The following is a 15,522-nucleotide window of genomic DNA, read 5'->3' on the forward strand; positions in this document are numbered from 1 at the left end:
TCTTTGACAGAACTCTAAAGTCATAACAATGATGGGAGTGAATGTCAAAGCCCAGAGACGACCCATTTTTGACATGGCCAAAGACTTAGACAGACATGCAAGACAAGCAGGATATGTGCCCGAAGGCAAGGGCAAAATGCAAGACAATGCACAAAGCCGAACATAACTTATGATCATGCAAAGAAAGCTGTAACGAAGCCCACATGCAACAGTTTTAAGCTAGCATACACCGAACTACACTATACTGCAGAAAGGATGTAAGAGAATTATACGATTCTCGATACGTCTCACTCGGAGTATACCATACCTGTCCGGTTCGTCGGGTTGCACCAGCCTTAAATGAACCGTACATACAATATCGTGCCTGCAAAGAAAACAAACTTAACAGGTACAATGCGTGACAACGCAAAGCAAGTGGGAAGCATAACAATGCTGTGAAGGCACAGACATGTAAGTGGAGCACGTGGTCTACGCAGGCAATGAAATTGATCATAAGCATGCGGTCTACGCAAGCAATGAAATTGGTTTCAAACATGTGGTCTACGCAAGTAGAACTTGCGGTCTACGCAAGTAATGAATTTGAACATAAGAATGCGGTCCAGGAAAGCAGAACATGCGGTCTACGCAAGCAAAACATGCGGTCTACGCAAGTAATGAAATTGATTACAAACATGCGGCCTACGCAAGCAAAACATGCGGTCTACGCAAGTAATGAAATTGATTACAAACATGCGGTCTACGCAAGTAGCATAATTAATTATAAACATACGGTCTACGCAAGCAAAACATGCGGTCTACGCAAGTAATGAAATTGATTACAAACATGCGGTCTACGCAAGCAAAACATGCGGTCTACGTAAGCAAAACATGCGGTCTACGCAAGTAATGAAATTGATTACAAACATGCGGTCTACGTACGCAAAACATGCGGTCTACGCAAGTAATGAAATTGATTACAAACATGCGGTCTACGCAAGTAACGTAATTAATTATAAACATGCGGTCTACGCAAGCAAAACATGCGGTCTACGCAAGTAATGAAATTGATTACAAACATGCGGTCTACGCAAGCAAAACATGCGGTCTATGCAAGTAATGAAATTGATTACAAACATGCGGTCTATGCAAGTAACGTAATTAATTATAAACATGCGGTCTACACAAGAAAAACATGCGGTCTACGCAAGTAATGAAATTGATTACAAACATGCAGTCTACGCAAGCAAAACATGCGGTCTACGCAAGTAATGAAATTGATTACAAACATGCGGTCTACGCAAGTAACGTAATTAATTAAAAACATGCGGTCTACGCAAGCAAAACATGCAGTCTATGCAAGTAATGAAATTGATTACAAACATGCGGTCTACGCAAGTAGTGTGTATGAGAAGAGTTGAATGTACACATGTAAGTAAAAACATGTTATTCACGATGCTGGAATGTAAAGTACTGTAACACAGCATAATTGAAACGATTTGTGGAATCCACAAGACATGAAAAGGATACGGGAAGGGACGTTCTTCCTACGTACCGAGCATCGCTCATAGAAGTCGTGGCCTGAGGTCAACTCGAAGGTTCACGTTTCAAAAGTGTGCTTTCCTGCATTGTCTCGAGTGATGAAGGTGCCAAACCATGTGGTTAACCCGAACAAAGGTGCGGAAGGTGCGTTGACCGCAAGGGGAGTTTTACTGGTATCAATTCCGACACTTTGCTACCCTGCCATTCAATGCTTTACTTTCCTTTTTACTGGTAGTTTAAGCACATTGCACTGCCTCGGCCAGGTTTTATTCTTTCTCAAAATTACATATTTTGCAAAACACGTGATGGGAATGAAACGGCCATTTTGTTCAAAAGATGTTGCATTTGTAAATTTTCTATGCATCACATCGCAAGGTATCACACCACAATGTGAACGAAATTGAACCTGTTTTGAACATTGAGTACTTGTATCGTAATAATCAGGTCGTGAACTGACTTACAACTCGATAAGCAAAACAAAGGCCTGATATAACCAATCAAGTGTGAGTACAACTCGATAAACAAATCAAAGACTTAAAGAGAGTGAAATACAACTCGATAAGCAAATGTACAATAACTCAATAAGCAGACAAGAGTGACTCCGCAAGAATCGATCACCGGGGGGGGGGGGATTGGAGGTGGTGGAGTTCCCCAATCCCTAGCATAAATAGCTCAGGGAACAAGGAGGAAGACCATCGGCCAGGGGTAGAGGCCATCGGCCAGAAATTTGTTCGGTCGGAAAAAAGTGATGGCCGGTCGGCACAATATTTGGCCGGCCGGCCATGAATGAAGGAATCACCAGAATGTTGACACCTGTCCTCCACCCAACCTTATCTCCTACAAAAGACCTCAGCTTCGTAGTTTTTCTCAATTCCACACTGATTTGCTCTAATGGAAGAGTTTCTTGCTCAAAATCTCACAGCTTGGATTGCTAGCTTGGATGGCTCGGAAAAGTTGAATTTCCGGGGTTTCGACATAAATGCACTATTCACTCTGGGTCGTACCTCGTTGCACCTTCCGTTTCTCCATGCCGTGGCGAGGTTTTGGAATCCGGTGACGCATGTCTTTAGCTTCACTGGGCAAGAGATATGTCCTACCTTCGAAGATTTCCGAGCCTTAATGGAGTCCGAGCGCGACGAGGAGCTCCTGCCCCAACTTAATTTTGGCCATGCCCAATCCTTAGGGCAAATGTGTGGACTCATTATGCGTGACGCTCGGTCTCTGATTTGTGACGGGATGCTGGATATTCCAAGTTTGATCGATCGGTTTTTTGATGCCGGTAATCGTAACAACCATCATGGGCAAGGCTTCCGGCGACACGCCCTCTGTTTGTGCATGCTATCTCATTTTCTATTTGTCTCAGGCTCCGGAGGGTCTAGTGTCCGGCTGACCGAGGTTTCCCAAGGCTTGAAGGAGGGCAAGAGCTGTATTGCCATAACTCTGGCTGAGACGTTGATGGGCTTAGACGCCTTTTATCGTCGTGAGACGACCAGATTAGCAGGGAGTCCACTACTACTACAGGTACTGTTTCCCACCCAATCTCACATATGTATCGCTCACATCACTCAGCCCTCAAGCTCGGTTTTTCTCAGAAAAACCCTATTCTCACTTTTCTCTCATCGTACATCTCTCTATTCTTTATTCTCTCATTTTTCATCCCTTCCCAGGTATAGTTGATGGACAAGCTGCAGGTTATGGACTCTTGCCCAGCATATTCAGCTCGCGGCTACTTCGTCCGGCACCGTCTAGTCAATGTCCTTGATGAGGGATGGTGGTTCGCTTGGATGTGCCGCTTGTCTGCAGACCGTATTGCTTGGCGGTGCCCTTGGCTCAGTCTTCCGGCAATGAGTTACATCATGTCCCGGCAGACTGGGATTCAATTGATTGGTCTCACTCACTGTGTATTCTACTTCCCATTCTGGATTCGACGCCAATTTGGCCATGATCAGACCTGCCCGCCAGAGGGGATAGAGTATCCTGCTGCATTCCCAGCCCGAGGAACACAGCTTGCTCGGCAGGCCACCGCGTGGAGGATAAGAGAACTCTTGGCCCCCGCTCCCACTTTCAATTGCACTTTATCTGATGAGTGCTTGGATTGGCTTAATGAGGAGGCACAGGTCGGGCCCATCTTGGCGTCAGAGGTTTCGACCGGCTCTGGGAGGGGGCGCAGGAGCACCTGACTTGACTATGCCCCAGATTTATTGTTTTATTAGTACTTTCAAGTTTTATTTATGAATGTAATACAAAGCAACTTCGATTGTATGCAAAAACAGGAGAACTCTGTTTTGAAATCAATGAAATTGAAGATTGTGGCACTGAAAATTTTCCGCTTTGGTCCAAAAATGGTCTTAGTTGTAAAAAGATTAATTTGAACAAAGTCAACTTTTATTAAAACTTTTCAGAATCATTTTTGATATGGATCAGAACTGGACACACCTGAGATCTGTCTCTGAGATGTACAACCCCGGATCTCTGCAACTGGAAAGTTGCCCCTAGTCTGAATAGTGCCGCAGCACTGCATAGCAACGGAAAGTTGCCTCTAGTCTACAAAGCACTGTACTGGGGACCTTAATCAAAGTTCTTGAATGCTGATAGACAAAGATGACCGAGATGATCAAAAGGACAGAGCTGATCGGGGAAAAGGTTACGGCTGAACTCCAGGATGAAGTTGCCTACGTATCCCAAAGATGGGAATCAAGCCTTACGTAGTTCAGGCCTGGGGTTCACTCGGGTATTTTCACTCTCCTTTTGCGCTCTAACTTTTGCCAAGGCTGCCCTTTGCGGGTTTTCAACCTTGCGAGCTCAGTTTTTATATTTTACAACTTTTTATATGCTCTAAATTTTGCCTAGGTCGCTGTTTCGGGTTTTCGGCCTAGCGAGCCTCTTAGGGGTAATATTTCTTCAACTTGTCCATGTTGATCGGTTGGGAGAACTCTAGGCCATCTAGATCTATCAGAACCACAGCTCCACCTGACCAGATAGACTTGACGATGTAGGGACCGGTCCAATTGGGTCTGAACTTGCCCCTAGGGTCGTGGATGGGAGCTCGGTTGTCCTTGAGCACCAAATCTCTTTCCTTCAGATTCCTGGACTTAACCTTCTTATTGAAAGCCCGAGCAATTCTGCGCTGGTAACCTTGAACATGGTACAATGCTTTCAGTCTTCTCTCATCAAAGAGCATGAGTTCCTCAAATCTGCTCTGCTGCCAATCTGCTTTGGCTGTTTGGCCCTCAGCCAATACCCGCAATGACGGAACCTCAATCTCGATAGGTAGAACGGCCTCCATCCCATAAACTAAAGAATACGGAGTCGCTCCGGTAGAAGTTCTAATTGAGGTCCGGTAGCCCCACAGAGCAAATGGCAGCTTATCTGGCTAGTCCCGGTAGGTTTCCACCATCTTCTGCAGTATGTGTTTGATATTCTTGTTGGCAGCCTCGACCGCTTCGTTGGTTTGCGGCCGGTATGTGGATGACTCATGAAAAGCCACGTTGTATTTTTCCAACAGGCCAATCACTTCCTTCTTGAAATGGGAACCGTTGTCCGAAATTATCTCGTTCGGGACCCCATAACGACAGATGATGTTGTTTTTGATGAACTTTGCGACGTACGACGCCTTCAACACCGCGTATGATTGGGCCTCGACCCACTTTGTGAAATAATCTATCACGACCAGGATGAACTCATGTCCATTCGATCCCTTCGGAGTGACAGCCCCGATCACATCAATTCCCCAAACTGAAAATGGCCATGGTGAAGTCATGTTGTACAGTTTCGACGGTGGGATATTCATGCGGTTTGCATGGATCTGACATTTGTGGCATCTTCAAACAAAACTGATACAATCCTCTTCCATGGTGGACCAGTAGTAACCCTGTCTGAGATCTTCCGTGCTAGCATTACTCCGTTCATGTGTGCACCACACTCTCCTCCATGGATGGCCTCCATCAGGCGCTTCGATTCTTCGGCTTCGACACACAGCTTGTGCATTCCCAGATGACCTCTCTTATACAGCTTACCCCCACAGATGATGAACTGAACGGCCATTCTTCTGATCGCCCTCTTATCCTTGGCATTTGCCCCTGGTGGATACGTCTCTTTCTCCAAGAAGTTCCAAATGTCGTAATACCAGGGGTTTTCGTCCTGAACTTCATCTATGGCGGCGATTGATTCATACGCCGGCACAAACTTCTGATCAATGATAACCGGACGCATCCGGACTCCAGACGAGATGTCTATCATGGAAGATAGAGTTGCTAGCGAATCTGTGAACCTGTTGTTCTCTCTTACTAGATGAGTGAAAGTTAGCTTCTCAAACCGAGGAATTAACAAGTCCAAGGTCTGGTGGTAAATTATCATTTTTTCTTCTTTGACTTTCCAGTCTCCTTTTGCCTGAGACACAACAAGGTTCGAATCCCCAATGACGTCTAACCGTCTTGCCCCTAGTTCCAAGGCTGCTTCGAAACCGGCAATACATGCCTCATATTCTACTTCGTTGTTCGGGACTTTGAACTGAAGTTTGAAGGCTAGAGGGATACGAGAATTATCGGGTGCTATTAGCAACACTCCTATTCTGTACCCATATTGGTTTGACGCTCTGTCAAAGTACATCGTCCAATACTCATCGTCGACGTGCAAAATGGCTTCATCTGGGAATAAGTATTCAACTGCTTTATCTCCTTCTACTGGATGATCGGCTAAGAACTCTGCTACTGCTCTTCCTTTTACTGACTTACGCGTCACATACTTCAGATCGAACTCGGAGAGCAACAGCAACCAACGAGCTAGCCTACCCGTAAGTGCTGGTTTCTCAAAAAGGAATTTGATGGGATCCAGTCGTGAAACCAACATTACGGAGTGAACTAACAGGTAGTGCCGCAGCTTCCTGGTAGCCCATACTAAGGCTAAGCAAGCCTTCTCCAACGGTGTGTAGCGAGTCTCATACTCTAGCATTTTCTTGCTCATATAGTAGATGGCTCTCTCCACTTTGTCCTCTGATTCTTGCGCAAGCATGCAACCCATCGTGGTCTCAGTCACTGAAAGATATAATATCAACGGTCTCCCCTGCTCTGGCGGCGACAACACGGGCGGGTTCTGTAAATATTCTTTGATCTGTTCAAAAGCAGCTTGGCATCGGCCGTCCTATTAGAATTTCCTTCATTTCTTCAGGAGACCAAAAAGTGGTTCGCAAGTCAAGGTTAATTTTGAGATAAACCGTCTTATGAATTGCACTTTACCCAGAAAGCCTCGCACCTCCTTTTCAGTCCTCGGTGGTGGCATTTCTAAGATGGCCTTGATTTTGGAAGGGTCTACTTCGATGCCCCTTTGTGTAATTAGAAACCCCAGCATTTTTCCCGCTGTAACACCAAATGTACATTTCTGAGGATTTAGCCGCAACCGAAATTCTCTGATCCTTTGAAAGAACTTTTGCAAGGCGGTGTAGTGGCCCTCTCTTTCCTTGGATTTGACAATCATGTCGTCCACGTACACCTCAACCTCTTTATGGATCATATCATGCAATATTGTGGTCGCAGCCCGTTGATACATAGCTCCAGCATTCGTCAACCCAAACGACATCACTCTGTCGCAGTAAGTCCCCTACGGGGTGGTGAAAGCAGTCTTCTCCCGATCTTTGGGTGCCATCACTATCTGATTGTAGCCTGAGAAACCATCCATAAACGAGAGCAAAGCATGCCCCGCTATAAAATCCACCAACTCATCAATATGTGGCAAGGGAAAGTCGTCCTTCGGACTAGCTCTATTCAAATCCCTGAAATCCAGGCATACTCGAATCTTGCCATCCTTCTTCGGCACTGGAACAATGTTGGCCAACCAAGTCGGGTATTCGGATACTAACAGGATGCCTGCGTCGATTTGCTTGGTCACCTCTTCCTTAATCTTGAGAGCCCAGTCCGGGCGGATCCTCCTGAGTTTCTGTTTGATCGGTCAGGGCTCGGGGTCAAGAGGGATCCGGTGCTGTACAATCTTAGGATCGATTCCAGGCATGTCTTCGTAGGACCACGAGAAAACGTCTTTGAAATCTTTTAATAAAGCGACTAAGCGCTCGCGTTCCTCCGAAGACAACGTGGACCCGATCTGGACCAGCCGCGGGTCCTTCTCAGTACCAATATTCACAGTAGTGATTTCATCAACTAAAGGTTTAACAAATCTTTCCTGCTCTTGATCAATTAATCGTTGCAAAACCGGAGGAATTTCATCCTCGTCGTTTTTGTCAAAATTTTGAAAGTCCTGATTTAAGCAATATATCAAAGGCACAGAAAAGTACTCGGAAACCACATCAACATTATTCTCATTAAATGCTTCCAAACCATCCGATTCTTCTGTTACAATAGACTCAAAGGAGAAAGAAAAAGACGACCTAGACAGGACTGTGGCATCCGGGTTATCTCCCCTAGGAATACCGGACTCAGACTCAGTTGAGCTGGAACCTGATTCCGACTCACAAGACTCGGTGGAATCAGATTCCGGCTCACTACCTGACCTGGTGCTGCTTGATAAAAATCCCTCTTCGTATTGCCAAACGAGAGAGGGTGCGATGGATGCATCCAAAATAGTTGATGGTAGGCCCACAGTCGTTTCATTCCTGATCATGCATACCGAGAAGTTATCCCCCAAGCACTTCTGTTCGATCGGAGGATCTGAAAGTAGACATGCCAGCGCTACCCCCATTTCATTTTCAGCGTCCTCAGACTGCACTTCCTTACTCTGCTTAGCCTCAGCTAATGGGTCTGTTTGCTCTTCGGCAATGTTATCCCCAGCTAACTGCAGGTCAAAGAAAATCTTAAACCCCGGCACGCGCTTCCTCCCCGCGTTCAGCCACGGCTCTGGGAAGCCACAGAACGGAAAGTCCTCTCTCTCCCGGACGAAGCGTCCGTTTAGGGTACCCTGAATGGGCCGGTGCATTAAGTCAAAAGGCTTCCCCATCTGTTTTGCTCTGGCTCTTCCGGCCATTTCCTTTCCTTTCCTCACCCAATCCTCTTTAGTGGGCAGATAACCCAAGCCAAAGGTATGTGGGTTATGTGGCACTTCGGCCAATGCTGCGACGCCTTTCCAGCCGCTCCTTCCCAATCCCATCCTGGGGATGTGTTGGAGCTTGTTCATGAGATAGACTGCTTGAGCACTGACATATATCCCTTCATTAGCTGCCATGATGTTCTGTACAACCCGAGCTTCAGCCAAGGTAAAACCCGATATGAACACATCCTCCATACCGTGCTCAATTTCTAGAACAGGCGTAGATACCTCCGGCGGCGGATGAATCGATGAATTTCCGAAAACAATGGCTACTCCCTTCCCATAGGGGTATTTCACTACTTGATGTAGGGTGGAGGAGACTGCCTTTACCTGATGCAGCCACAGCCGCCCCAAAAGCAGGTTGAAAGTTGCAGGAACCTCCAAGACATGGAAATCTATCTCATGCTATCCCGGCCCAACCTTTGTTTGAATCTTAACTGTTCCCATTACTTCCTGGCTTTGTTGTCATACGCCCGAATCACCTGGGCTGTTGGCACAAAGTCCGCGATTTTCAAACCGATCGCATAGGCTGTCCTTGCTGGGCAGATGTTGATGGCGGACCCTGTGTCAACAAGGACCACCGGTATCCATTTATTCCTACACTCCACAGAGATGTAGAGTGGCTTGTTATGGTTTGCCCCCACGGGTGGTAATTCCTTGTCGGAAAATGTCAGCATCGGGGTAGCTCCTTCCGGAAAAACCAATCCAACCAACTGCTCCGGCGTAGTCTCTATCGAGAGTTTGGCCTTGTCCATGGCTGAAAGGACAGCCTGTCTATGTACTCGAGAAGCCATAAGCAGCCCCCAGATGGAGATTTCTGCTTGTATCTTTTTCAATTGTCTCAATACGGCCTCATCCTCGAGTTGCTTTTCTTTTTGCTTCTCTGCATCCCTATCTTTTCCAGACGCCTCTGGTTGATCTAGGTGCGGAGGCTTGAAATACCGTCCACTCCTAGTCATGTGATCGACTTCGCCGATATACCAGGTATCATCTGGTTGGTTACTCCCCCAATCTTCGTCTGTGTGGGCAAGACATCGATCATCGTCCTCCTACCACATTCTATCTGCAGCCGACAGGCACCTGTCCGGCTCTGGCATGACTGTTCTCATACTCGCAGTACCTTCTATCCCTATGCTCGCGGCATTCTCCATTTCTGTGCTCACAGCAGTCTCAGTCCCCACATGGGCTTTTGCCTTCCTGATTCTCTCGGAATCTTTGAATCTTTCCTGTTCTGACTGTGTCAATGCAGCCGACTGTTTAATAATCCCCGTACTCGAAATGCTCCAATCCCGAGCGAAATTCTTGACACCAGCGCTCTCTGGCGATGCACTCTGTTCTTCAACCCTTCCGGCTGTCACTGACATTCTTGCCCATGCCGGGCCTTGTTGTGGCTGAAACTCTTCTACCACATCTGGTTGATCGTCCAACCATCCCGTAGCCTCTGTTGATTCCTCAAAATCGAACCAGTTGACGACTGAGTCTCCTGGATCTTGGTTACTGTAAAACTGGAGCTTGGCAAAATCCTCTTCCACAGCCGTTAAATCATTCGTTCCCTGTCCCAGACTGTCCCCTTGGATCACACACAGCTCCCCCTCTGTTGGTAGTTCCATATCTGGCCAGGGCCTATTGACAAAATGTAGTCACCTGGACTATAAGCTTTCTCAACACCACTCCCAGATTCCGTAGACTCTGGCTCAACAACCCCCTTCTCCTTTGGAATCTTCTCTCTCCTGTCCTTGACAGTCATCACCGCTGGCTTAGGTTGGGTTATGGAGATGTCCATCATGCACAAATCGGTGCAATCGGGAAGGAACACTTCCGGCTTAGGCAGGTGGGAAAGAGTGATATAGATGCTAGGATCGTAAGGCATGACCCCAGTTTGGATGAAGTTGACTCTTTTGGGTGGTGGAGCTTGGTTATGTGTGGGGAGAGGGTTTGTAGTAACGTTGGGTTTCTCGAGAGGCAAAATCACCCCGTTATCGATGAGATCTTGAATCTCATGACGTAATCGGAAGCACAGATTGGTGTCATGACCGTGCTGTTGGTGAAATGCACAATATTTGGCTGGGTTGTGGGTAGCGGGGAGTCTTTCTGGTAAGGGCCGCGGCTCTAGGGGCTTCAGATGCCCTTTTCTGATTAAAACCTCCAAAGCTTTGGATAGGGGCATATAAAGCGGAGCGAAGGTTCGGGTGTTGTTGGGTGGGTATTTGGCTATTTGTGGGTTGCTTCCAGATGCACCGGAGAATGGTGCGGCCGCCATAGTTCTTGGGGGAGGGTTGGTGGTGACCATACTCACTTCGGAGGTCCTGGTAGTTGTAGCGCCACTCGGGCCTGCATTAGTGTTACGATTGAAAGTTCTGCGGGGTTGCTCCCGGTCATTATCAATTAAGCCTTGCTTCAGTGCATCCTCAATCTGTACCCGCATTTCATGTAAATCAAAAAAGGCAGGAAAGGGGAGTACGATCATCTTCTGCATTAACTTGGGCTGAAGATTGCGCATAATCATTCGAATATGATCTTTGTCCGTGGGCCTTAAGGTCATCATCAAAGCCTTAGTCCGCCATCTGGTCACGAATTCTGAGAAGCTCTCTTTGGGTTCTTGCCTCGTTGTCTCGAGATCCCGGGTCGTAATCTCGATTTGTGTATTGTATGAGTACTGCAAGATGAAGGCCTCAGCCATTTCATCCCAGCTTCTCTTGACGTCATCCCCCAATTTGGCATACCATATGGCCGCTACCCCCGACAGGGTCTGGCCAAATAGAGACAGCTTCTGCAGTCTAGTGAGGCCCATTGGCCTTAGGATATCTGAAAACAACCTCAGGTGCACCATGGGGTCCCCGGACCCATCAAATCGATCAATGTGCGGCATTTTGAATCTGTCAGGCAACGTCACAGCTGTGTCGGTGTATCCATCTTCGATGTCAGGGATGGTCTTGACTCCCTGGGACTTCTTAAACATCTTTTCCAACTTGCTTAATTTTAAGGCTGTGGGGTCCACTTCGAACTCAAAAGGAGAGTCTAGTATATTGACAAGCGTGGGCGCCTTGGATAGTTGTGGTGGAATCGGGGGCGGAGCTGGCCCCACTGGAAGGTCTGTATCCTCTTGGACATTCCGGACATTCGGTGTTTCTTCGGGCATCGGAACCCTTAGTGGGGGAGGGACTTGCTGTGAAGCAAATGCTCCGGTTTGCTGTTGTAACCTCACGATTAACTCTGCTTTTTCATTCATAACCGTGGCCTGCTGTTTGGCGAACTCTGTCTGTCGGACAGCATCCTGCTGCATTACTTTCATGCTTTCTTGGAGTTGGCGCACCATCTCCTCTAAACTAGCCATATTGTTCTGTTCTGACTGAATTATCGGTATATGTTCCCTCTCTATGGGTGAAACAGAACCCTGATCCCTACTGTACTCTGGTGGGATAGATAAGGCCCTCTGAACTGACTGCTGAACTGATGCCCTTGGCCTAACTTGTGGTTGTGAAGAAGAAGAATGGGACCTGGCGAGTCTGCGTTGATTTCACGGACCTAAACAAAGCCTGCCCCAAAGATTGTTTTCCTCTCCCAAGGATAGACCAACTGGTAGATGCTACAGCACGTCATCAGCGCATGAGCTTCCTCGATGCCTACAGAGGCTACCATTAAATTGCCTTGCATCCGGAGGATCAAGACAAGACCGCATTCCTCACCCCAAGAGGAACCTATTGCTACAAGGTTATGCCTTTTGGGCTGAAGAATGCAGGGGCAACTTACCAGAGACTAGTCACCACCATGTTCAAAGAGCAACTCGGCCACACTATGGAAGTATACATTGACGACATGGTGGTCAAATTCAAGGAAGAGCATAATCATATAGCTGATCTGGAGGAGACATTTGGCATTCTACGCAAATACAAAATGAAGATAAATGCTTCCAAATGTGCGTTGGGGATCGACTCTGGCAAGTTCTTGGGTTACATTGTCAACCATTGAGGAATCGAGGCCAACCCGAGGCAAATCACAGCAATCTTGGAACTCAGCTCCCCCCGTTCGGTAAAAGTGGTTCAAAAGTTGATGGGGATGGCCGCCGCATTCAACAGGTTCATCAGTCGGTGTATAGATCGCTGCCGATAATTTTTCCATACACTACGGCAGGGAAAGTCTTTCGAATGGTCCGCTGAGTGTGAAGCCACTTTCAACGGTTTCAAAACCTACCTTTGATCAGTTCCCCTCTTGACAACACCCTCGGCAGGCGACCCGCTCTTCTTGTATCTGGCAGTTTCTGACTGGGCCGTCAGCTCCGTACTGATTAAGGAAGAGCTGAGGGAGCAGCGTCCAGTGTATTTTGTGAGCAAGGCAATGGTCGACGCCGAAACACGCTACCTGCCGCTGGAGAAACTCATCCTAGCCTTAGTCATGGCGGCAAGAAAACTGATGCATTACTTCCAAGGGCACAACATCGGGGTGCTAACAGATTACCCCCTCCAATTAGTACTACGCAGTGCAGAGGCATCAAGACGCGTTTCAAAGTGGGTTCTTGAACTCGGCCAGTACGACATTCAGCTTCTACCTAGAACCTCAATCAAGGGGCAGGTGCTTGCCGACTTTGTAGCTGAATTTACTGGGGGTCTTGCCGATTTCAAGTCTGATGAAATTTAACCTAAGCCGAACTGGAGAATATATGTTGGGCAGCGGCAGTTGTACTGTGATGGATCATCCAATCAACGGGGCAGCGGCGCCGGAGTAGTAATCATGGCTCCCGACGCCGCAATAATTGAGCAGGCCATCAAACTCGGCTTCGAAGCATCAAATAACGAGGCCAAATACGAAGCCCTTCTGGCCGGTTTAAGGAATGCACACCTTCTGGGTGCTCGACGTTTGCTGGTATTTTGCGATTCAAAATTGGTGATCAATCAGCTAAAAGGGGAGTACGCTGTCAAAAATGACCATATGACGGCTTACATGAAATCGACTAGTGCCTTGCTGGCCAAATTTGACCATCACGAATTGAAACAGATAACACGTGACCAGAACACACATGCAGATGCCCTAGCTTGCCTAGCCTTCGCCATCAACTCAGAGATTAAATGGACCATCGAAGTAGGTTTCATCCCGGAGCCGAGCATTAGCACTTCGGAGGAAATCCAAGTCAATGTCATAGAATCAGGACCAAGTTGGATGGACCCCATTGCTACATTCTTGTCTTCCGAACAGCTCCCAGGGGACAAAAAAAAAGCGCACAAGCTGCGAAACAAAGCCTTGCGATACTACTTGGACCCGCAAGGAAAGCTTTATAAAAAATCCTTTTCTGGTCCATACTTGGAATGTGTACACCCGGACAAAGTCAAAGAGCTTTTGACTAAAATACATGAGGGCAGTTGTGGTGCCCATTCTGGCAGGCGCTCTTTGGCCCATCGAGCAATAACACTGGGGTATTACTGGCCGACAATGAGATCTGATGCCGAATGTTATGTGAAGAAATGTGAATAGTACCAGAAGTTCTCCCTGTTAACCCATCTGCCTGTTGAAGAGTTAAGCTCCATTACCAGTCCTTGGCCGTTCGCCCAGTGGGGATTTGATATCGTAGGACCATTGCCAAGTGCCCCAAGGAATAAGCGATACTTGATCGTCGCTACAGATTATTTCACAAAATGGGTCGAAAAGGAGGCATTAACTCACATTCGAAATGCTGATGTTAAGCACTTTGTATGGAGAAATATCATAACACGATTCGGCATTCCAAGAGCTCTCATTTCAGACAACGGCACCCAGTTTGATTGTGGCATCTATCAAGAGCTGTGCAGCAAGTATGGTATTCGGCCTTACTTTTCTACGCCAGCTTACCCACAAAGCAATGGTCAAGCCGAAACCTCTAATAAATCCATCTTGGACGACATGAATAAGAGGCTGGAGAAAGATAAAGGCAAATGGGTTGAAGAATTTCCGAGTGTATTGTGGGCTCATCGAACTACGCCGAGGCGATCTGCTGGAGAAATGTCGTTTACTCTATGCTTTGGAACCCAGGCGATCATACCCTTGGAGATCGGCCACCCAACCCTGAAATCTCAAGTTTTTGATGTGGGCCGAAATGATATGATGCTGGCTTTGGATTTGATTCTGATCGAAGAACAAAGAGACCTTGCCCTTGCGGCCGTGGCGCGCTACCGGGAGCAGCTTGCCATGTCATATAAACAACGTGTTCAGCTGAGCCGCTACACAACAAGAGAGTTGGTCCTGAAGAAGGTACTTCCAGTTGCCAAGAAACCGGCTGATGGAAAATTGGGTCCTAACTGGGATGACCCCTACCAGATTGATTCGATCGTAGGAGTAGGGGCATATCGACTCAAAGACATGTCAAGAAGGAGTCTGCTACGGCCTTGGAATTCCATGCATTTACGCAAATTTTATCATTGACCCGACTTGTAGGGCATGATACTTGTTCTGAACGATTCGCCATGTACATCTCATTTTCTGTAATGCAAAGATCCCTATTTACTCGTTTCAAAATCTGGTTCAAAGGTGTTTCGATAAAAGCCTCTGGATTCGGAGCGCCCTTCATGGATATCCCGATTGGCCAAATAAAGCCTCCGGATTCGGAGCCCTATCGGCGCATGACGTCGTTGGGCCAAAAAAGCCTCCGGATTCGAAGCGCCCTTCATGGATATCACGATTGGCCAAAGAAAGTCTCCGGATTCGGAGCCCCATCGGCGCATGACGTCGTTGGGTCGATTAAGCCTCGCAATTCGAAGCGCCCTTCGTGGATATCACGATTGGCCAAATAAAGCCTCCAAATTCGGAGCCCCATCGGCGAATGATATCTTTGGGCCGAAAAAGCCTCCGGATTCGAAGTGCCCTTCGTGGATATCACAATTGGCCATATAAAGCCTCCGAATTCGAAGCCCCATCGGCGCATGACGTCGTTGGGCCAATTAAGGCTAAGGAATCGGAGACCCATCAGCGCATGACGCCTTTGGGCTGATAAAGGCTCCAGATTCG

At 47.4% G+C, this 15,522-nt stretch overlaps 1 protein-coding gene across 1 annotated transcript; it reads left to right on the top strand.

Annotated features, from left to right (window-relative positions):
- The first annotated feature begins 14,520 nt into the window (after positions 1–14,520).
- LOC145802186 (uncharacterized) lies at positions 14,521–14,940 on the top strand. Its single transcript, XM_082894853.1, has one exon. The coding sequence runs from the start codon at positions 14,521–14,523 to the stop codon at positions 14,938–14,940; it is 420 nt and encodes a 139-aa protein (XP_082750979.1).
- The last annotated feature ends 582 nt before the right edge of the window (positions 14,941–15,522 follow it).

The sequence above is a fragment of the Camellia sinensis genome, chromosome 11 (genome assembly GCF_055761805.1).
Source record: "Camellia sinensis isolate YWXY chromosome 11, ASM5576180v1, whole genome shotgun sequence".
Classification (NCBI taxonomy): Eukaryota; Viridiplantae; Streptophyta; class Magnoliopsida; order Ericales; family Theaceae; genus Camellia; species Camellia sinensis.